At 39.7% G+C, this 23,828-nt stretch overlaps 1 protein-coding gene across 4 annotated transcripts in view; it reads right to left on the bottom strand.

Moving 5' to 3' along the window:
* RIC3 (RIC3 acetylcholine receptor chaperone) overlaps positions 1-21,840 on the bottom strand; it is a 61,578-nt gene extending 39,738 nt beyond the window's left edge. For 3 of the 4 annotated variants that reach the window (XM_005215949.5, XM_005215946.5, XM_024975254.2), the window contains exon 1: positions 21,675-21,840. In XM_005215949.5, coding sequence (XP_005216006.1) covers positions 21,675-21,798 — 124 coding nt within the window. In that variant the 5' untranslated portion in view covers positions 21,799-21,840. The remainder of the gene's footprint in view (positions 1-21,674) is intronic. The other variant, NM_001192441.3, reaches the window with a different exon arrangement.
* Positions 21,841-23,828: the final 1,988 nt, after the last annotated feature.

Genomic DNA, 23,828 nt, shown 5'->3' with positions numbered 1-23,828 from the left:
AGAAACTGGTACAGAAACAGAAAACTACTGTTTTCCTGGGAAACATGTACTGGTAGTTCTTCTAAAAGAAAAGACAGAAGATGAATAGAAGAACACACAAGAAATCAGAATGAAAGAGTAGCAAGACTTGGAAGAACCACACAAGGAGGCCAAGGTTCAAAATAAGTTTACAAAAGGCTAGCAAAAGCAAAAGGGGTATTTTTAGAGTGAAAATACAAAATTTATAGGGAGCTTGGGATAGACATGTACACCCTGCTATATTTAATATGGATAATAAGGACCTACTGTACAGCACATATAACTCTGCTCAATGTTATGTGGCAGCCTTGATGGGGGTGGGTTTGGGGAATAATGGATACCTCTATACATGTGGCTGAGTCCCTTCACTGTTCACCTGAAACTATCACCATATTGTTACCTGGCTAGATCCCAACCCAAAATAAAAAGACTTAAAACAAAATAAAACCACAAACAATAAACACTGGAGAGGATGTGGAGAAAAGGGAATCCTACTATACAGTTAGTGGGGATAGAAACTGATACAGCCACTACAGAGAATACCATGGAGATCTCTTAAAACACTTGGACTAAAACTACCACATGACTCAGCAATCCCACTACTGGGCATATACTCTGAGAAAATCACAATTCAAAAAGATATATGTACCCCAATGTTCACTGCAGCACTATTTACAACAGCCAGGACATAGAAGCAACCTAAATGTCCACTGACAAATGAATGGATAAATAAGATGTAGTACATATATACAATGGAATATTACTCAGCCATGAAAAGGAACAAATTTGTGTCAGTTTTAGTGAGGTAAATGAACCTAGAGCCTGTTAAACAGAGTGAAATAAGTCAGAAAAAGAAAAACAAGTATCACATATTAATGCATATACATGGAATCTACAAAAATAATATGGATGAACCTATTCACAGGGAAGAAATGAAGATGCAGACATCAAGAATGGACTTATGGACACAGCAGGGGAAGGAGAGGGCAGGACCAACTGAGAAAGTAGCACTGACCTATACACACTGTCATGTGTAAGATACATGACTAGTGGGAAGCTGCTGCGTAACACAGGGAGCCCAGCCCATATACACAAAACCGATTCATGTTGTTGTATGGCAGAAACCGACGCACTGTAAAGCAATTATCCTCCAATTAAAAAAAGCAAATTTACCTGATGATAAAATGTAATGCTGAGAAAGCAGAACCTCTATTTTACTTCCATATTCTCTATCAAAGGATATGAATTTAGGGTTAAATGGAAGAGAATTAACAATTATAGAGGGGGAAAATGTCCCAGATGGGTGAGGAAAATAAGTTCATTCACTAAATAATTTCCTCCAGGAAGACTGGTAAAACTTGCAAATAAGGTCACTGAACTAAAAAAAAAATTTAGAAATTAAATTGGTAAAGAAAAATTTTGAACGAATGGCAATAGATAACTATTGTTCCAGTTTGCAAAAAGCAGAAGCTGGACAGTGGACTTTTCAACTAATAGAGAAGTGAACATCTTGTGTAGCTCTTGGGCTCAATTCTAAAAATGATTCTTTTCTTTTTTATGGAGTGGACATGAGAAGGAAGAAACTTTTTTTTTCTGGTTGTAAAAGAAATGCATACCTATGGAAAACTGAAAAAATACAGAAAAGTATAAATAATGACCACCTATAATTCCTAAAATAACCACTGTTAAAATGTTGATCTGCTTCTTTCTAGTGACTATGCAGAGTGAACACATCTTTACTTTTTATTTATAGCATACAATTTTTGCATATTATTTAGAACTTGTCATGAGAAGAAAGAAAAAAGGAGAATGAAAATGTATTAAAAGAAATTACGGCTGAAAACTTCCCAAATTTAAAGAAGGAAACAGATATCTAGGTACAGGAAACACAGAAAGGTCTCAAACAAGGTAAACCCCAACAGACCTACAAAAAGACATATAATAATAAAAATTTCAAAAGTTAAAAATAGGATTCTAAAGGTAGCAAGAAAAAAACAAGGAGTTAATTACAAGGGAACTCCGATAGGCTATCACCTGATTTCTCTTCAGAAATGTTGCAGGCCAAAAAGGAATGGCAAGAAATATTCAAAGTTCTGAATGGGAAAAATCTGCAAACTAGGATACTCTACCAAGCAAGATTATCATTTAGAATCGGAGAGACAAAGAATTTCTCAGATAAGCAAAAGATAAAAAGAACACAGCAATACTAAACCTATCCTAAAGGAAATATTGAAAGATCCTCTCTAAATAGAAATGAAGTTATAAATATATAGGAAAGACAAAATCACCTAAATCACTTATTTACGTCATTTGGAAAGCAAATCACCTAATAAATAAGCAATACACGGGGAACTCCCCGGTGAGCCAGTGGTTAGGACTTCAGGCTTCCACCGCCTGGGACCTGGGCTTGATTCCTGTTTGGGGAACTAAGGTCCTGCAAGCCGTGCAGTATGGTCAAAAATTTTTTTAATTAAAAAAAACCTCAATATTACAATTTAAAAAAGATAAATAAGGACAGTGTACAGATTTTTAAAAATTCAAAATTTCTGTGAAAGTGATGATAACCACAATGAAAAACAAATGGATGAATACGAAGATGTACAAGAAAATATCAAAATCACAAAATGAAAGAGAAGAGTAAAAAATGTAGTTTTTTTTTTCATTTCCTAGACTGTGTCTGAGCCTATATGACCAGTCTAAAGTACACAGATAAAGGATGGAATTAACATACTTGAAAAACAGAATAACTACAAAAACACATAACACATTCACAAAAACAAAAAGAGAGAGAGAAAACTTAAGTATAATGCAAAAGAAAATCAAACCACAAAAGGAAAAGCAAAAAGAAAAAGAATAAATATAAAATTAACAGGAAAATACAACTTAAAATGCAACAAATTCATATTTGTCAGTAATTACCTTAAATGTCAATGAACTAAATGCTCCAATCAAAAGACACAGAGTAGCAGACTGGATTGAAAAAACAACAGCTACAATATGCTGCCTATAAGAGACCCACTTTAGGGCAAAGGACACAGACAAAATCAAAGTGAGGGGACACAAAAAGATATTACATGCAAACAGAAATGAGAAGAAAGTGGGAGTTACACTACTCATATCAGACACAACAGACTTTAAAACAAAGGCCACAGAGGAATATAAAGGACATTATACAATAATAAAAGGATCGATACAAAAAGAGGAATTTACACTTGTTAACATATATGCACCAAATACATAAACCAAATTCTAACAGACATAAAGGGAGAAAATAACAGGAATACAATAATAGTAGGAGGTTTTAAAACACAATTCACATCAACGGATAGATCTTCTAGACAAAAAATTCAATAAGGCAACAGAGATCCTAGATTATGCAATACACTAGTTAGACTTAGTTGAAATTTCCAAAACATTATATCCAAAAAACCAGAATACATATTTCTTCCAAGTGCACATGGAACATTCATTAAGACTGACCACACAGTAGGGCACAAAATAAGCCTCAACAAATTAAAGAGTATAGAAATTATCTCAAGCATCTTTTCTGACCACAATGTCATGAAACTAGAAAGCAACCACAGAAAAGAGAAATGAGAAAATAAACAATTACACAGAGACTAAAAACAAGCTACTAAAAAACCAACGGGCCAATAATGAAACCAAAGAGGAAATTTAAAAATACCTTGAGACAAATGACAATGAAAACACAACCATACAAAATCTGTGGGATGTAGCAAAAGCAGTTCTAAGAGGAAAGTCATAGTGATAATCAGGAAATTCATCGTGATACAGGCCTTCCTCAAGAAACAAAAAAATCTCAAATAAACAACCTAACCTTTCACTAAAAGAATTAGAAAAAGAACAAACAAAATCTAAAGTCAGTAAAAGGAAGGAAATAAAGATCACAGAGGAAATAAATAAAGTAGGGATTAAAAAAAAAAACAAAAGAAAAAAAATCAGTAAAACCAACAGCATGTTCTTTGAAACGGTAAACATGACTGACAAACCTCTGGCCAGGCTCACTAAGAACAAAACAAGAAATAAGAGGCCTTAACAAATAATACTGCAGAAATACAAAAACCCTTAAGAGAATACTTTGAAAAATTATATGCCAACAAATTTGACAACCTAGGAAAAATGGGTAAGTTCCTGGAAATAAATAGCTCACCAAAATTGAATCAAGAAGAAATAGATAATTTGAGCTGACTGATCGCTAGAAGTAAAATAGAATCTTTAAAAACTCTGTGCAAAACAAAAGTCTGGGACCAAATGGCTTCACAGGCAAATTCTACCAAACATATGAATAAGAACTTATATTGATGCTTCTCAAACTCTTCCAAAAAACTGAAGAGGAAGGAACACTCCCAAAGATATTCTATTCTATGAAGCCACTATCATCACCCTTATACCAAAACCAGACAAAGACACCACCAAAAAAAGAAAATTATAGGCCAATATCTTTGATGAATATAGATGCAAAAGTTCAACAAAATATTAGCAAACCAAATTCAACAACACATAAAAAGATCATATACCACAACCAAGTGGGATTCATTCCACGTTCACAAGGATAGTTCAACATACACAAATCAATGTGATACAGCAAATAAATGAGAAGACAAAAACCACATGATCATCTCAACAGATGCTGAAAAAGCATTTCACAAAATTTAACATCCATTCATGATTAAAAAAAAAAAAAAAAAAAAAAACCTCTTACCAAAGTGGGTATAGAGGGAACGTACCTCAACATAATGAAAGCTACTTATGATAAACCCACAGCCCATACAAGGCTCAACGGTGAAAAGCAGAAAGCCTTCCCACTAAAATCCAGAACAAGACAAGGATGCCCACTTTCACCTCTTCTATTCAATATAGTACTGGAAGTCCTACCACGGCAATCAGACAAGAAATAAAAGGTATTCAAATGAAGGGAAGAGGTAAAATTGTCATTATATACAGATGTCATGATACTATATATGTTAATGGAAAACCCTAAAGACTCCATACAAAAACTGGAACTGAGAAATTCAGCAAGGTAGCAGGACATAAGATTAACATGCAGAAATCAGATGTACTTCTTTCAATAATGAAATATCAGAAAGGGAATGTAAAAAATAATAATCAGATCAGATCAAATCAGTCACTCAGTCATGTCCGACTCTTTGCGACCCCATGAAACACAGCACGCCAGGCCTCTCTGTCCATCACCAACTCCCGGAGTTCACTCAGACTCACATCCATTGACTCAGTGATGCCATCCAGCCATCTCATCCTCTGTCGTCCCCTTCTCCTCTTGCCCTCAATCCCTCCCAGCATCAAAGTCTTTTCCAATGAGTCAACTCTTTGCATGAGGTGGCCAAAGTACTGGAGTTTCAGCTTTAGCATCATTCCTTCCTAAGAAATCCCAGGGCTGATCTCCTTCAGAATGGACTGGTTGGATCTCCTTGCAGTCCAAGGGACTCTCAAGGGTCTTCTCCAACACCACAGTTCAAAAACATCAATTCTTCAGCGCTCAGCCTTCTTCACAGACCAACTCTCACATCCATACATGACCACAGGAAAAACCATAGCCTTGACTAGACGAACCTTTGTTGGCAAAGTCTCTGCTTTTGAACATGCTATGTAGGTTGGTCATAACTTTCCTTCCAAGGAGTAAGCGTCTTTTAATTTCATGGCTGCAGTCACCATCTGCAGTGATTTTGGAGCCCAGAAAAATAAAGTCTGACACTGTTTCCACTGTTTCCCCATCTATTTCCCATGAAATGATGGGACCGGATGCCAGGATCTTCGTTTTCTGAATGTTGAGCTTTAAAGCCAACTTTTTCACTCTCCACTTTCACTTTCATCAAGAGCCGTTTTAGTTCCTCTTCACTTTCTGCCATAAGGGTGGTGTCATCTGCATATCTGAGGTTATTGATAGTTCTCCCGGCAATCTTGATTCCAGCTTGTGTTTCTTCCAGTCTAGCGTTTCTCATGATGTACTCTGCATATAAGTTAAACAAGCAGGGTGACAATATACAGCCTTGACAAACTCCTTTTCCTATTTGGAACCAGTCTGTGGTTCCATGTCCAGTTCTAACTGTTGCTTCCTGACCTGCATACAAATTTCTCAAGAGGCAGATCAGGTGGTCTGGTATTCCCATCTCTTTCAGAATTTTCCACAGTTTATTGTGATCCACACAGTCAAAGGCTTTGGCATAGTCAATAAAGCAGAAATAGAAGCTTTTCTGGAACTCTCTTGCTTTTTCTATGATCCAGCGGATGTTGGCAATTTGATGTCTGGTTCCTCTTCCTTTTCTAAAACCAGCTTGAACATCAGGAAGTTCATGGTTCACATATTGCTGAAGCCTGGCTTGGAGAATTGTGAGCATTACTTTACTAGCGTGTGAGATGAGTGCAACTGTGCGGTAGTTTGAGCATTCTTTGGCATTGCCTTTCTTTGGGATTGGAATAAAAACTGACCTTTTCCAGCCCTCCGGCCACTGCTGAGTTTTCCAAATTTGCTGGCATATTGAGTGCAGCACTTTCACAGCATCATCTTTCAGGATTTGGAACAGCTCAACTGGAATTCCATCACCGCCACTAGCTTTGTTCGTAGTGATGCTTTCTAAGGCCCACTTGACTTCACATTCCAGGATGTCTGGCTCTAGGTCAGTGATCACACCATCGTGATTATCTGGGTCATGAAGATCTTTTTTGTACAGTTCTTCTGTGTATTCTTGCCATCTCTTCTTAATATCTTCTGCTTCTGTTAAGTCCATACCATTTCTGTCGTTTATCGAGCCCATCTTTGCATGAAATGTTCCTTTGGTATCTCTGATTTTCTTGAAGAGATCCCTAGTCTTTCCCCTTCTGTTGTTTTCCTCTATTTCTTTGCATTGATCACTGAAGAAGGCTTTCTTATCTCTTCTTGCTATTCTTTGGAACTCTGCATTCAGATGTTTATATCTTTCCTTTTCTCCTTTGCTTTTCACTTCTCTTCTTTTCACAGCTATTTGTAAGGCCTCCCCAGACAGCCATTTGGCTTTTTTGCATTTCTTTTCCATGGGGATGGTCTTGATCCCTGTCTCCTGTACAATGTCACGAACCTCATTCCATAGTTCATCAGGCACTCTATCTTCAGATCTAGGCCCTTAAATCTATTTCTCACTTCCATTGTATAATCATAAGGGATTTGATTTAGGTCATACCTGAATGGTCTAGTGGTTTTCCCTACTTTCTTCAATTTAAGTCTGAATTTGGCAATAAGGAGTTCATGGTCTGAGCCACAGTCAGCTCCTGGTCTTGTTTTTGCTGACTGTATAGAGCTTCTCCATCTTTGGCTGCAAAGAATATAATCAATCTGATTTTGGTGTTGACCATCTGGTGATGTCCATGTATAACTTTCAAAATTGTACTCCCCAAAATAAAATACTTAGGAATAAATCTGAGCAAGGAGGTGACAGACTTACCCACTAAGAACTATAAAACATTAATAAAGGAAATTAAAGATGACTCAAAGAAACATAAAGATATCCCATGCTCTTGGAAATAGAAGAATATTGTTAAAATGGCCATACTACCCAAAGTAACCTACAGATTTAACGTTATTCCTAACAAAGTACCCATGACATTTTTCACAGAACTAGAACAAATAATCTTAAGATTTATTTAGAACAACAAAAAAAAAGATTTATTTAGAACCATAAAAGACTCAGAATTGCCAATGCAATCTTGAGGAAAAAGAACAAAATAGAAGGTGTAACTCTCCTAGACTTCCAACAATACTACAAAGCTACAGTAATCAAAACATCATAGTATTAGCACAAAAACAGACACATTGATTGGAGAAGGCAATGGCACCCCACTCCAGTACTCTTGCCTGGAAAATCCCATGGAGGGAGGAGCCTGGTGGGCTGTGGTCCATGGGGTCGCTAAGAGTCGGACACAACTGAGTGATTTCACTTTCACTTTCATGCATTGGAGAAGGAAATGGCAACCCACTCCAGTGTTCTTGCCTGGAGAATTCCAGGGATGGTGGTGCCTGGTAGGCTGCCGTCTATGGGGTCGCACAGAGTTGGACACGACTGAAGCGACTTAGCAGCAGCAGCAGCAGCAGCAGACACATTGATCAATGGAACAGAATAGAGAGCCCAGAAAGAAACTCACACATTTATGGTCAATTAATCCTCAACAGACTTCCCTGGTGAGGTAAAGCGTCTGTCTACAATGCGATCCCTGGGTTGGGAAGATCCCTGGAGAAGGAAATGGCAATCCACTTCAGGACTATTGCCTGGAAAACCCCATGGACAGAGGAGCCTGGTAGGCTACAGCCCATGGGGTCACAAAGAGTTGGACACGACTGAGCGACTTCACTATATATAATCCTCAACAAAGGAGGCAAGAATAATGGGGAAAAGACTGTTTCTTCAGCAAGTGGTGTTGGGAAAACTGGACAGCCTTATGTAAATCAATGAAGTTAGAACACATTCTCTTACCATACACAAAAATAAACTCAATATGTCTGAAATACTTAACATAAGACACGACACCATAAAATTCCTAGAAGAGATCACAGGCAAAACATTCTCTGACATAAACTGTATCAATGTTTCCTTAGGTCAGTCCCCCAAGGCAACACAAATAAAAACAAAAATAAACAAATGAGATCTAATCAAACCTGTAGCCTTTTCAAAGCAAAGGAAATGATAAATAAAAAGAACAACCCACAGAATGGGAGAAAATATCTGAAATATAGAAATCCCACTTCTGGGCATATATCCTGACAAAACTCTAATCCAAAAACATATATGCACCCCTATGTTCATAGCAGCACTATTCACAAGAGCCAAGACGTGGAAACTAGCTAAATGTCCACTGATAGATTAACGGATAAAGACGTGGTACACATATACAGCGGAATACTACTCAGTAATGCCATTTGTAGCAACGTGGGTGGACCTACAGATGATCACACTAGGTGAATTCAGAAAGAGAAAGACAAACCCCATATGATATCACTTACATGTGGAATCCAAAATATGATGCAAGTGAACCTATCTACAAAACAGAAACAGACTCACAGACGTAGAGAACGGACTTGCGGTTACTGAGGGGGAGGGTTGGGGGAAGGATGGAGTGGGAGGCTGGGGCTAGCAGATGCAAGCTCTTACACACAGAACAGATAAACAAGGTCCTACTTTACAGCACACAGAACTATATTCAGTATCCAAGGATAAACTGAAAAGGAAAAGAATATTTAAAAATATATATACAGGAATCAAGACTGCCAGGAGAAATATCAATAACCTGAGACATGCAGATGACACCACCCTTATGGCAGAAAGTGAAGAACTAAAGAGCCTCTTGATGAAAGTGAAAGAGGAGAGTGAAAAAGTCGGCTTAAAGCTCAACATTCAGAAAACTAAGACCATGGCATCCAGTCGCATCACTCCATGGCAAATAGATGTGGAAACAGTGGCTGACTTTATTTGGGGGGGCTCCAAAATCTCTGCAGATGGTGATTGCAGCCATGAAATTAAAAGACTCCTACTCCTTGGGAGAAAAGTTATGACCAACATACACAGCCTATTAAAAAGCAGAGACATTATTTTGCCAACAAAGCTCCATCTAGTCAAGGCTGTTTTTCCAGTGGTCATGTATAGATGTGAGAGTTGGACTATAAAGAAAGCTGAGTGGCAAAGAATTGATGCTTTTGAACTGTGGTGTTGGGAGAAGACTCTTGAGAGTCCCTTGGACTCTCCAACCAGTCCATCCTAAATGAGATCAGTCCTGGGTGTTCATTGGAAGGACTGATGTTGAGGTTGAAACTCCAATACTTTGGTCACCTGATGCGAAGAGCTGACTCATTTCAAAAGACCCTGATGCTGAGAAAGATTGAGGGGGAGAAGGAGACAACAGAGGATGAGATGGTTGGATGGCATTACCGACTCAATGGACATGAGTCTGGGTGAACTCCAGGAGCTGGTGATGGACAGGGAGGCCTGACGTGCTGCGGTTCATGGGGTCACAAAGAGTCAGACACGACTGATTGACTGAACTGATACAGGTTTAACTGAATCACTTTGAACAGCAGAAATTAGTGCAATACTGTAAGTCAACTATACTTAAAATAGTCTCAAAAAATAGGTGCACAGTACCAGATTTCAAATTTGGGTATAATTTATTCTGTATTTGTATTGTCCACCCTGTTTATAAATCAATACCACTGGTTTAGTGATTCCAGAGAAATCGATATTTTGATTTCAAAGAAAAAAAAACCTGGCCACACACACAAAAAAGTAGTTCATGAATATAACTTACTAGAATCATAATAGTCTATCATATGGATGCACAATAATTCACACAGCCATAAATAATAATAAATGGGAACCCACTTCAGTATTCTTGCCTGGGAAATCCCATGGAGAGATGAAGCTGGAAGGCTACAGTCCACTGGGCTGCAAAAGAACTGGACATGACTTAGCAACTAAACAATAATGGCTTATAAATGCTAACAGAGGAAACCTTGATCCTTGGGAGCGAATTCATTAATTCACTTAATTCTAATTCTTTAATTTATTGATTAAATTCTTTAATTGATTTTCTACTATGTGTGGGCCTGATCTAAAGCTGGAGATACTGCAATGAACAAAACAAAAATCCTGACCCTCATGGAGCCTCCTATCTCAACCAGAAAAGAGATGATACACAAGGTAATGATAAATACTAAGAGAAAAAACGAAGTAGGCAAAGGGGATAGGATGTGTTGGGGGAAAGTAAAGATTTAGCAAGAGTATCCAGAGAAGGCTCAGGAGATGTCTTTTAAGTTAAGATGTAAAGCAGATAAAGGAAATGCACACAGCTATCTAAGGAAGAGCATTTCGGGCAGAGGAAACAGCCAATGCAAAGGCCCTGAGGCGAGAGCACAGCTGGAACGTTCAAACCATAGTGAGGCGGCGGCCACTGCGGCCAAAGCAAAATGGGAAAGAGGGCAACAGGAAGAGGATTAAGCAGGCCTTGCAGGTCACGTACCGGATAAGGCAATGGCGCCCCACTCCAGTACTCTTGCCTGGAAAATTCCATGGACAGGGGAGCCTGGTGGGCTGCAGTTCATGGGGTCGCTGAGGGTTGGACACGACTGAGCGACTTCACTTTCACTTTTCACTTTCCTGCATTGGAGAAGGAAATGGCAACCCACTCCAGTGTTCTTGCCTGGAGAATCCCAGGGACGGGGGAGCCTTGTGGGCTGCCGTCTATGGTGTCGCATAGAGTCGGACACGACTGAAGCAACTTAGCAGCAGCAGCAGCAGTAGGTCACGTACAGACTGTGTCTTTTCATCTGAGTGAGTCAGGAAGCCATTGGAGGGTTCTGTGGAGGGAGACTTAAGCTTTAACAGGGTTAGTATGGATTCTACGTTGAAAATACAATGAAGGGGGAAGAAAGGAAGCATGCAGATAAGCCTATATTGGGCAGAATAAGATGGAATAAAGCAATCAAACCAACTGGTTTAATGACTGTACACAAACGGGTTTCCATGAAGAGAATGGGGTGACCTTAAGAGCAGTTTCAAAAGACGGACAGATTTTTTTTTTTGGAGAATGTGAATGATCAAGAAGATATGCGAATCACAATCAAGGGTGAAATCATGAAAAAAAATTATGAGGCACTGAGAGAAATTTGAATACTGATTTCATGACATTAAGGAATTACTGACTTTCAGGTGTGATAATGATATTGCGGCTATATTTTTAAAATAATTTTTATTTTCTTATGCTTTAGAGATGTATACAAAAATACTTAAGGATGAAATGAAATCCCAATGTCTGGGATTTTGTATTTGCATAGGGGGGAAAGTAAGTGGGGATATTCATGATACAAGATGATGGCTGCTGAAGAAGGATGATGTGGATTCATCTTATTATACTACTCTCTTCACTTTTTCTTATGTTTGAAAATGTCTTTAACAAAAAAGGTTTTTTAAAAATCAAGAATGATATATAGCCGAGAGAGACGGTAAAAACAAATACAATGAATGAAACAATAAATGTTCTGAAAAAAAGAGGCTAGAATTCTGGATCAAATTTGATCCAGAATTTGATCAAATGCAACAAGGAAAGCTATATTTCTCTATTTGGTTCCAAAACACCAAGTGAATGTACAAAATGGACAAACCTATAGGAGTACCTCCTTTAAAAAAAAAAAAAAAAAGTTAAAATTCTAATTCACAGCAAAATCAGCAAGTAAAACACCCAAAGTCTAAAGCAATCCCCAGGATGCATTAATAGAACTAAAGAATTTTAAAAAGAGGGATATGCATTTAGTCACTAAGTCAAGTCCAGCTCTCTGCAACCCCATGGACTGTAGTCTGCCAGGCTTCTCTGTCCATGGGATTCTCCAGGCAAGAATACTGGAGCAGGTTGCCACTTCCTCTGGCTCCAATATCTATCCCCAGGTTGGGAAGTGAGTCTCCTGCACTGGCAGGCAGATTCTTAACTGCTGAGCCACCAGGGAACCCCCTAAAAAGGGGGATGGGGGATGCAATAGGCTGCTCTTCCATGAGCTAACTGGCTCACACTTGCTACTGTTTGCCTTCTAAGAGGGCCAACTTACATACTTGTGACTACATCACGTGAGGAATGGATGTGGGACCTAAGGATGTCACAGATGAAAAAAGATGGAAAAAGGGGATGTGATACTACTCTACAAATTTCTGAACTCCTTGTCTTTCCCCTTTAATCTATTTTGCTTCATTACTACATTGGTAAAAGTATACATGGTATAGTCACCTAAGCCAATAAGCTGAGAATAATTCAAGATGCCTCCCTCTGCCTCACATTCCACTTCTAGTTTAAAATGTCTGTGAAAATTGTTCTTTTCCCTCCTGTTCAATGTGGACACTTCCCCTGCTCCATTTACTCCTTCTTCCTCCAGTATCCCTATTTGGGAACCACTCTCAACTCCACAGTGGATCAGCATATTCTTTCTACCCAGAGCACTGCAAATAACTTTACACAAGTCAATAAGATGGGTGGATATGTTAGCTGGAACTACTGGGAAAGAACTGGGGGTGGGCGGATAAAAGTGAGATGGGAGTGAAGGAAGAGTTCAAAAGAAAAGAAGCATTCTTTCTCTGGACAATTAAATGTGAGGAAGTGATATCTGGAATCCTTGCAACTAGTGTTGCTAGCCTGAGAGAGAAGCCAGGGGACAGAGCCAACATAAGGAACCCAGAAGGAAAAAGGACAAAGAAACTCAGACAGAGGCCCTGATGGGACTGTGAACCTCTGGATCAAACCACACAGGAAGCCAATTCTCACACAAAGTGTTTTCATGTGCACTAGTCAATACATCCTGCTTTCAACTTGACAACTCAGCTGAATTTTCTGTTACTTACCATGAGAATCCTAAACTGATGAGCCCAAACACACTGCCTCAATGATGTTCATGATGTCTCAAAAGGGCTACTGCAACATTTTCCCTGAAGAAACCCTCACTGATACAGCCCCTACACTGTTGCCAAGATGTCCTTTCAGACTGTAAGTTTCTTTTCTACTAACAAACTCATAATGGCCTCACCAATCTTTAGAATAAGATCCAAACTCCTTAAGTATGACGTGAAAAAAATCTTTACAGTTTGGCCCCTTGTCTCATCTCTTACAACTCTAAAGCTATTTCAAAGCTCTGGGTATTGATTTTGCTGTGTTCTCTCTGCCTGAAATATCCTTGTTAATCTGGCTAATAAAAACACATTAGAGTTACCTCCTCAAATTAGTAAAAAAAAAAAACAGAAAAAAGAAAAAAAAGCAAGGTTTTAACATCCAAAAATCAATTATGTAATGTATCATATCCATAGAATGAAGGACAAAAACCCCATGGTCACTTAATAGACAGAAAAAGCACTTGACAAAATTCAATTCAATCCCTTCATAATAAAATACTCAACAGACCCCCTTCTAAAAATTCTTTAGTTCTATTAATGCATCCATAGCTAGCACTATCCTTAATGGTATGAAAGCTTTCTTAAGATTAGGAACAATCAAGGATGTTCACTCTTCACCATTTCTATTTGACATTGTACTAGAGGTTCTAGCCCAGGCAGTTAGGCAAGAAAAAGAAAAGCATGTAGATGGGAAAGAAAGAAGTAACACAATCTCTGTTTGGAAACAACGTGATCATTGGAGAAGGAAATGGCAACCCACTCCAGTGTTCTTGCCTGGAGAATCCCAGAGATGTAGGAGCCTGGTGGGCTGCCGTCTACGGGGTCGCACAGAATCGGACACGACTGACGCGACTTAGCAGCAGCAGACAACACGATCATTTATTGCGGCCAATAAACAATTCAGCAAGTCTACAGAATACAGTATTAATACACAAAGATTGTGTTTCTAAAACTGAGTAATGAATAGTCTTAAAATTAATAAAATAATTCAATTTACAGTAACATCAAAAAGAATAAAATACTTATGGATATATTTAACAAAAGAAGACTTGTACACTGAAAACTACCAAGAGTCGCTCAGTCGTGTCTGACTCTCTGTGACCCCATAGACTATACAGTCCATGAAATTCTCTAGATCAGAATACTGGAGTGGGTAGCCTTTCCCTTTTCCAGGGGACCTTCCCAACCCAGGGATCAAACCCAGGTCTCCCGCATTGCAAGGGGTTTCTTTACCAGCTGAGCCACAAGGGAAGCCCAAGAACACTGAAATGGGTAGCCTATACCTTCTCCAGCAGATCTTTCCAATCCAGGAATCAAACCGAGGTCTCCTGCATTGCAAGTGGATTTCTTTACCAACTGAGTTATCAGGGAAGCCTGAAATCAATTAAAGACCTAAATAAAATTTTAAAAATCCTATTCATAGATTAACAGACTTATTAAGATGGCAATACTCTTCAAAATGATTTACAGATTCCACACAATCAAAATCCCAGCTGGTTTTTGCAGAAACTGACAAGCTAATCCTAAATGTGTATGGAAATCCTGAGCCACAGCACTCAGAAATCAACCTTGATAATAAAAGAACACAGTTTGGAGACAACACTTCATGATCTCAAAATTTAACTACAAAGCTTCAGTAATCAAGGCAGTGTGGTACTGACATAAGGACAGGTATATATTCTATATCTGATGTTTGTCAATGGAACAGAATTGAGAGTCCAGAAATAAGCTCTCACACTTAGTCAACTGAATTTCAACAAGGGTGTTAAAACAATTCACTGTAAACAGAATATTCTTTTCAACAAATGATGCTGGGATAACTGTATATCCATATGAAGTTGGACTTTTCCTCATATCAAAAGCAAAAATTAACTCAAAATGGATCAAAGGATTAAATATAAGAGTAAATACTATAAACTTGGAGACATGGACATAAATCTTCATGACCCTGGATCTGGCAATTATTTTTTTAGGTCTGACATCAAGAAGAGAAGGCGGTAAATAAGTTAGATTTCATCAAAATTAAAAATTTTTCTTAAGAGGACACCATCAAGAAAGTGAAGAGTTGAAGAAAATATTTGCAAGTCACATATCTGATAATGAACTTGTACCTAAAATGCATAAGGAATTTTTATAATTCAACAATAAAGACAAGAAACCCAATTTAAAAATGGGCAAAAGTCTGAACTGACATTTCTCTAAATTGTTACACAAACAGCCTATAAACACATGAAAATATATTAAAGTTGTTAGTCATCATGGAAATACAAAAAAAAAACCCACAATAAGATAGCACTTCACACCCATTATGATGGCTATAATAAAAAGGCTGGCAATAACAAACATCAGAGAGAATATGGAGAAACCGGAACCCTCACATATTAATGGTGGGAATGTAAAATGATAGATACTTTGGAAAACAATCTAGCAGTTCCTCAAAACTGCTCATAGAGTAATAATATGAGCAAAATTCCACTCTTAGTTCCAGCCACACTAAAATGTTCACATTTCCCAAATGCATATATTCAAGAGAAATCAAAGCATATATCCACACGAAAATGTGTACATGGATGTTAATAGCAGCATTACTCATAATCATCAAAACCCCAAATGCCCAACTAATAAATGAATAAAATGTAGATGGAATATTCCACATAATGGATTATTATTCAGCCATGAAAAGTAATGAAGCACTGATACATGCTACAACATGGATGAAACCTGAAAACATGCTATGTGAAAGAAACCAGTCACAAGAGACCACATATTGTATGATTCCATTTACATGAAATGCCCATAGCAGGCAAATCTATAGACAGATTAATGGTTGCCTAAGAAGCTCTAATACTTTGGCCACCTGATGTGAAGAACTGACTCATTAGAGAAGACCCTGATGCTGGCAAAGATTGAAGACAGGAGGAGGAGGGGACGAGAGAGGATGATATGGTTGGATGGCATCACCAACTTGATGGATATGGCTTTGAGCAAACTCAGGGAGATTGCTCTGAGCTAAGGACAGGGATGCCTGGTATGCTGCAGTTCATGGGATCACAAAGAGTCAGACACAACTGAATGACTCAACTGAACTGAAGGCTGAAGGGGCTCAGGGTGGTGGACTGTTAATGGGTGATGGCTAAAGAGGTTAAAGATGGCTAAAGATGGTTTCGGGGGGGGGGAGCGGGAATGATAAAGTGTTCTAAAATTGATAGTGACGATGGTTGCACAACTCTGTGACCATGCTGAAAACCATTCACACACTTCTTTTCTTGCTTACTTTTTTATTGATGCATAGTTGATTTACAATATTATATTCATTTCAGGTGTACAGCTCAAGATTCCACATTTTGCAGATTATACTCCATTATAGGTTTTTTACAAGAAAATGGCTATAATTCCCCAGGCTATACAGTATATCCTTGTTGCTTATCTATTTTATATTTAATACATAGCAGTTTTTATCTGTTAATCTCATACCCTTAGTTTACCCCTCCCCCCTTTCCTCTCCTGTTTGATAACCACAAGTTTGTTTTCCATATCTGTGGTTCTGTTTCTATTCTGCATACACATTCGAGTTATTTTTTAGATTTCACACATAAGTGATATCACATAGTATTTGTCTCTGACTTTTTTCACTATGCATATTCTTAGGTCCATTCATATTGCTGCAAATGGCTACTGCTTTTTCTAAAATTTATTTATTTTGAATTGGAACATAATTGCTTTACAATATTGTGTTGGTTTCTGCTATATATCAACATGAATCGGTCATAGGTATACACATGTCCCCTTCCTCTTGAACCTTCCTCCCACCTCCCACCCATCCCACCTCCCTAGGCTGTCACAGAGCACGGGCTTGAGTTCCCTGTGTCACATGTGAATTTCCACTGGCAATCTATTTTACACATGGTAGTGTGTATATGTTTCCCTGCTATTCTCTCAATGTGTCCCACCCTCTCCTTCCCCCACTGTGTCTACAAGTCTGTTCTCTATGTCTGTGTCTCCAGTGCTGCTCTGCAAATAGGTTCATCAGTACCATTTTCTAGATTCTATACATATGCATTAATATATGATATTTGCTTTTCTCTTTCTGACTTACTTCACTCTGTATAATAGGCTCTAGGTTCATCCACCTCAACAGAACTGAGTCAACTGTGTGTCCTTTTATGGACACAGTAATATTCCATTGTGTATGTGTACCACAGCTTCTTTACCCAAGCATATGTTGATGGACATCTAGGTTGCTTCCATGTCCTAGCTATTATAAATAGTGCTACAATGAACACTGGGGTACATGTGTCTTTTCAATTATGATTTCCTCAGGGCATACACTCAGTAGTGGGATTGTTGGGTCATATGGTAGTTTTGTTTTTTTTAATGTGGAACTATGGTATTGGAGAAGACTCTTGAGAGTCCCTTGGACTGCAAGGAGATCCAACCAGTCCATCCTAAAGGAGATCAGTCCTGGGTGTTCTTTGGAAGGAATGATGCTAAGGCTGAAACTCCAGTACTTTGGCCACCTCATGCGAAGAGTTGACTCATTGGAAAAGACTCTGATGCTGGGAGGGATTGGGGGCAGGAGGAGAAGGGGACGACAGAGGATGAGATGGCTGGATGGCATCACTGACTTGATGGACGTGAGTCTGAGTGAACTCTGGGAGTTGGTGATGGACAGGGAGGCCTCGAGTGCTGCAATTCATGGGGTTGCAAAGAGTCGGACACAACTGAGCAACTGAACTGAACTGAAGCATATGTTTAATTTTATTAAAATGCATTTACCAAATTGTTTTCCAATGTGGTTGTACCATTCTACATCGATAACAGCAATATGAGAGTTTCAGTTGCTTTGCATCCTTATGCATATGGTAGTTTTATTCTTAGTTTTAAAGGAATCTCTATACTGTTTTCCCAGAGAAGGCAATGGCACCCCACTCCAGTACTCTTGCTTGGAAAATCCCATGGAAAGAGCAGCCTGGTAGGCTGCAATCCATGGGGTCGCTAAGAGTCGGACACGACTGAGCGACTTCACTTTCACTTTTCACTTTCTTGCATTGGAGAAGGAAATGGCAACCCACTCCAGTGTTCTTGCCTGGAGAATCCCAGGGACGGGGGAGCCTGGTGGGCTCCGTCTATGGGGTCGCAGAGAGTCGGACACGACTGAAGTGACTTAGCATAGCATACTGTTTTCCATAATGACTGTATCAGTTTACACTCCCACCAACAATGCAAGAGGGGTCCCTTTTCTCCACAGCCTCTCCAGCATTTATTGTTTGCAGATTTTCTGATGATGGACATTCTGACCAGAATTGACTCACTGGAAAAGACCCTGATGCTGGGAAAGATTGAAGGCAGGAGAAGGGGGATGACAGAGGATGAGATGGTTGGATGGCATCACCGACTTGATGGACATGAGTTTGAGCAAGCTCCGGGAGTTGGTGATGGACAGAGAAGCCTGGAGTGCTGCAGTCCACTGGGGTTGCAAAGAGTCGGACACGACTGAGTGACTGAAATGAACTGATTCTGACGAGTGTGAGTTGATACCTCATTGTAGTTTTGATCTGCATTTCTCTAATAATAATCGATGTTGAGTATCTTTTGATTCAGTCATACAGTTTAAATACATGAACTGCATGGTATGTGAACTGTATCTCAAGAAAGCTATTACCAAAAAAAAAAGGGCTCTTCTCTTCCATAACACCTTTCTTGAGACACCAATAAAACTAACCATTCTAACATGTGTCTCCTCCTTTCCCTGCAAGGATTTGAGTATCTGCAATTGATACTTTTTTGGCACTTATTCAATGTCTTTTCCCCTCTACTAAACTGTGAGTTCCTCAAGGCAGGGATTTGGCTCTTTTTTTTTTTTTTTTAAAGAATTAAATAGTATTTCTATACTGTGTGTAAGCTATGTTAAAGGGTACATCATAAATATTTGCTAAAGACTACCTTAACGGCTGTCATGTGGGAAAGGGACAATGCTCATTTCAAATATCCCAATGGGCAGAGGTGAAAGCTATAATGACACAAATTTTAAGACACGGATGACACTAATTTTCAAATAATCAGGGCTATCCTTTTCTTCAGAGCAGGGGTTTCTGGATTCTGTGGTTTCTCTGAGTTGATACTCAAATTCTCGATGTATGTACAAAAAGTATAGGCATTTTTCCTGGGGGAAAAATCCATAATTTTCATTAGATTCTCAAATGGGTATATAACCCAATAATGGTTAGAAGTCACCGTTTTTAAAATATCAGTGTACCAAGACAAGGATTTTAGTTAGCAAATTTCAGTTACTGGAATACGTCAGTTAAGGTAGGTTTTTACATAGATTATGGTGACTCAAACAGTAATGAATCTGCCTGCAATGCAGGAGACCTGGATTCAATCCCAGGGTGGGGAAGATCCCCTGGAGAAAGGAATGGCCACCCACTCCAGTATTTTTGACTGGAGAATTTCATGGACAGAGGGGCTGTCTGCAGGCTGCAGTCCATGGGGTTGCAAAGAATTGGACATGACTGAAAAACTAACACTAACTTACTTTTACCTAGATTGTACTACTTTGATAATGAATGCAAAAAGAGCATCTTATTCATTTAAAAATACTGACTGTCCATTATATGCCAACTGCTAAATAGCGGTAAACAAGACAAACTGCCTGCGGAGCTTACACTCTACAAAGTGGAGTCAAAAAAAAAAAAAACAACCTAATAAAATATAAAAGAAAATGTCATATGATACAATAACACCTTCAATTGAGAAAATAAAGCACAGGAATAGGAAATGATGGGAGTGTAAAGAGTGACTTTAGTTAGAGTCATCAGGGAAAGTCTCTGAGGAGATTACATTTAAGCTGAGCAATGAGAAGGATGCCAAAGAAATTAACACTTCAGGAATGAAGAGAACAGAAACTGCAAAGTTTCTAAGATAAGAACACTGATTATTATTACTTGAGCTCTTAGGAGAAAAAGCCATCTCTGATCGTCTCTCTACACAACATTTAGAAGAGTATCTCCCACTCGCATTGAAGAGAACTTTCAAGACAATTCAGCATGATGAAAATTTTACGTGGTAAGACACTATTGTAGACGAATCTTTAACCGCTTAGGGTCATCGTGAATTTACTCTTCCTCACCATTAGACAAAGTGAGTAAAACCTTTGGAGTTTTGTAATAAGACAGAAAGGGGAAAAAAAAGAAAAGAAAACCCAACAAATGAGGTAGTTTGCTTTTTTTTTTTTTTTAATAAGAAGTTTCTCCCAGGGAGATAGTTTTACAAACATAAAGATTATCAAGCAAAGTCTATGAACAGAATGCTGGGTTGGATCTGCCCTTCACCCCTAGAGCTTGGTGTTTTGCATTTCTTGTATTTATAATCTATGATGTACAAGAGGGTGGAGTTAGTCAATGTGCACAAATTAGAGGGAAATGAGTTTCAGTTCAAGGAGCTGTCCAACATCAACAGGTTGAATATTAGTGGAAGCTCGAAAACTGTAAAACCGTGTCTCAAGGATGTTACACAGACAATTTCCAGAAAAAAGTTACCAGAACTTCACAATCTACAGAGAACTGTTGTAGTTCTTCTCCCAGCCTTTGGCATTCCTGCCCTGTCACACTCACCCATTATGCAAAAGCCCCAGAATGCAAACCACAGGGTGGATTTTTAACCACCACATACATCATGCCAGTAACAAAGGATTAACAAATACTTGTTCACGTAACGGGAAGGCAGAACCATGTTCATCTCAGTAACTGAAACTCGGATTATTAAAATCTTCACGTTATATTTACGAAGGCACAAAAAGAGCCTGAAGCAGTGAGCACTCGACACCAAACTGAAAATTCACAACAAATTAAGGTTAACAATACCCAGTCCAACTATTCCATTCGAAAGCACGAGAGAAAGCACACGGACACCCTAAAAAGGGGAATTCAAGTGGGAGCCCTCCTGACTCAAAGCACTTGGGCAGATAGTGACTAGTCGAGTTAGGCCAGCGAGGGGAAGAGGTGAGAGCAACCGGACAGTGCGTCCACGCTCGTCTGCGTGCGCTCCTGCAGGGGAGGCCTGAAGGGACCTGGTCCGGCCGCTGCCCGCTGGGGCCAAGAGAACCCTGGCGCTTGGCACCTCCCAAACTCCGCGGGGCCGGGGACCCCCGCGGCCGCCCTCCCTCCAGCAGGGCTCTAGGCGCTCGTGCTCGCCCTGCGGCTCGGGGTAGGGGAGCCGGCCCGCGCTTACCTTCGGGCGCCGGCGGCGGCTCCTGCCGCTTTCCGCGGGACAGGAAGGCCTTGGGCAGCAGCAGCGACACAGCCAGGACGAGTCCCGAGGCCAGGGCCACCCTCTGCACCGTGGAGTACGCCATGACCGCCCGCCCCCGCCGCAGGTGCGGGCTCCCGCCGGAACCGGAACCGCAGCGCCCGCGGCCTCCGCCAACCCCACCGAGCGTTGCGCGGACGGCGCCGCGCGAGGGACACGCGAGCACGGCGCGTGGGGCTGACTCGCTCCTCCCGCGCGGTCTCCAGGTGCGCTGAATGGTACCCGCGCCCTCTCATTCGTTCCAGCTAGAAACTCCTCCCTGTAACCCACGCCCACAGGGGCGTTCTACACCTAAACTACGGATGGCCGCGCCCTTCCTTTCATCTTCATCACCACACTGCTCACTCCCCTCCTTAACCGCCCATCAGTTAACTGGTTAAGCTTCCAGCCCCTCTGGAAGACCCCGCACATCCATTCTCCATCTGAAGCCCAAGGTGATAATACTAAAACTCAGGTGTAATGCGTTTAAAGCTCTCCATAACTTCAAATCTTTGAAAAACTCCCCTTTATCCTCATAGAAAGGTCCAACTGCTTTCTGTGACTTCAAGGCCCTCCCTGATGTGGTTTTACCAATGCTCAAATTATATCATTTGCTATTTCCCTAACATATTTCTTGCTTTCCGGGAATCTTTGCTTATCCTGTTCACACTGCCTGGAAAATTCCTAACACATCTCCACTGCTAAAAACTTCTCTGAAGAACAGCTGAAAAGTACTGCCTTCATGAAACATTTTTAGCCAGCTTCTCTTTCCTCTGTGTCCCCACAGTTCTTGTTACTGTCCTTATAAATTTCTTTAACAAACATTCTTTTGGTTCTTACGAATACAGTAGGTTCCCTATAGGGTAGATAGTCATAGAAACAAGAAAATGCAGCAAATATTCTGGACTCTAGATCACTCAGTTCAACTGAAAGGAGGAGAAATAAGGAAAGAGCTTTTTAAAGTAGGTGAAATTTGAGTGAGTGTTTAAAGAATGAGGAAGTTACTAGGCAGACAGGTGAGAGGAGTTCGAAGGATAGTCCAGGAAAAGGTTGCAGAGAAAGCAAAGACGTGAAAGCTTGAAGCTTCCTTATGTGCTGTGAAAACTATTAGTAATTCATTTTGGTTGTAATTCATTTAGGGTCAGTGACATAAAGTGATAAGACAATATAAGCAGGAACTAGGTTATGAGAAGCTTAGACATAATTTCCAGTTGAACATGGCAGATGGAGGGCTTCCCAGGTGCTCCTAGTGGTGCCGGAGTACCACTATGGTGCTCGTGCCAATGCAGGAGATACAAAAGATGTGGGTTTGGTCCCTGGGTCAGGAAAATCCCCTGAATAGGAAATGGCAACCCACTCCAGTATTCTTGCCTGGAAAATTCCATGGATAGAGGAGCCTATAGTCCGTGGGGTCGCAAAGAGACACGACTGAAGCAACTTCATGTGCACACACACATGGCAGATGGAACACACCCATTTATCTTTGCTTTCTCCAGACACCTCAAAAATGAAAAAAAAAAGTGTATCAACTAAAATACTGAAGAGGATGGGAGAAAACATGACAGCAGATAAAGATGTCAAAATGTTTATAAGATGCAACATTATCCAATAGAAATAAAATGCCAGTTACTTATGTATTGGGTTTGTCAAACACTTTGTTTGGATTAAAAACCTGAACAAAATTTTCAGTCAATCAATAATTTAAAATTTTCTAGTAGCCACACATTTAAGAAGTGAAAATAAACAGGTGAAATTAATTTATTTAACCCAAAATATCCCAAATATTATTATTTCCACATGTGTAACACTAGTCAGTCACATTTCAATGACTTGGTAGCCATATGCCTAGAGGCTACCATATTGAACAGTGCAGGTTTAGAGAATAAAAAGTGAAGTGCCTACAGAGAGAAAGACTCTAAGAAGCAAACCAATTTGGCTTTCAGAACCTATAAAGTATTAGGAATTTAAAGCACTGAGTTCCTTTAAAGACAAAGATGTGGAGTGGGATTGAATGAAGAAAAAATGATTGAAAGTCTGTGAAGAAGCAGTTGATATCCTCCAAGTCGGAATCCTCAATTATTGCAGCCAGGGGGATGC

Source organism: Bos taurus, chromosome 15 (assembly GCF_002263795.3).
Source record: "Bos taurus isolate L1 Dominette 01449 registration number 42190680 breed Hereford chromosome 15, ARS-UCD2.0, whole genome shotgun sequence".
NCBI classification, from domain to species: Eukaryota; Metazoa; Chordata; class Mammalia; order Artiodactyla; family Bovidae; genus Bos; species Bos taurus.
The sequence above is the reverse complement of the archived record's forward strand: the minus strand, read 5'-3'. Positions and strand labels throughout refer to the sequence as shown.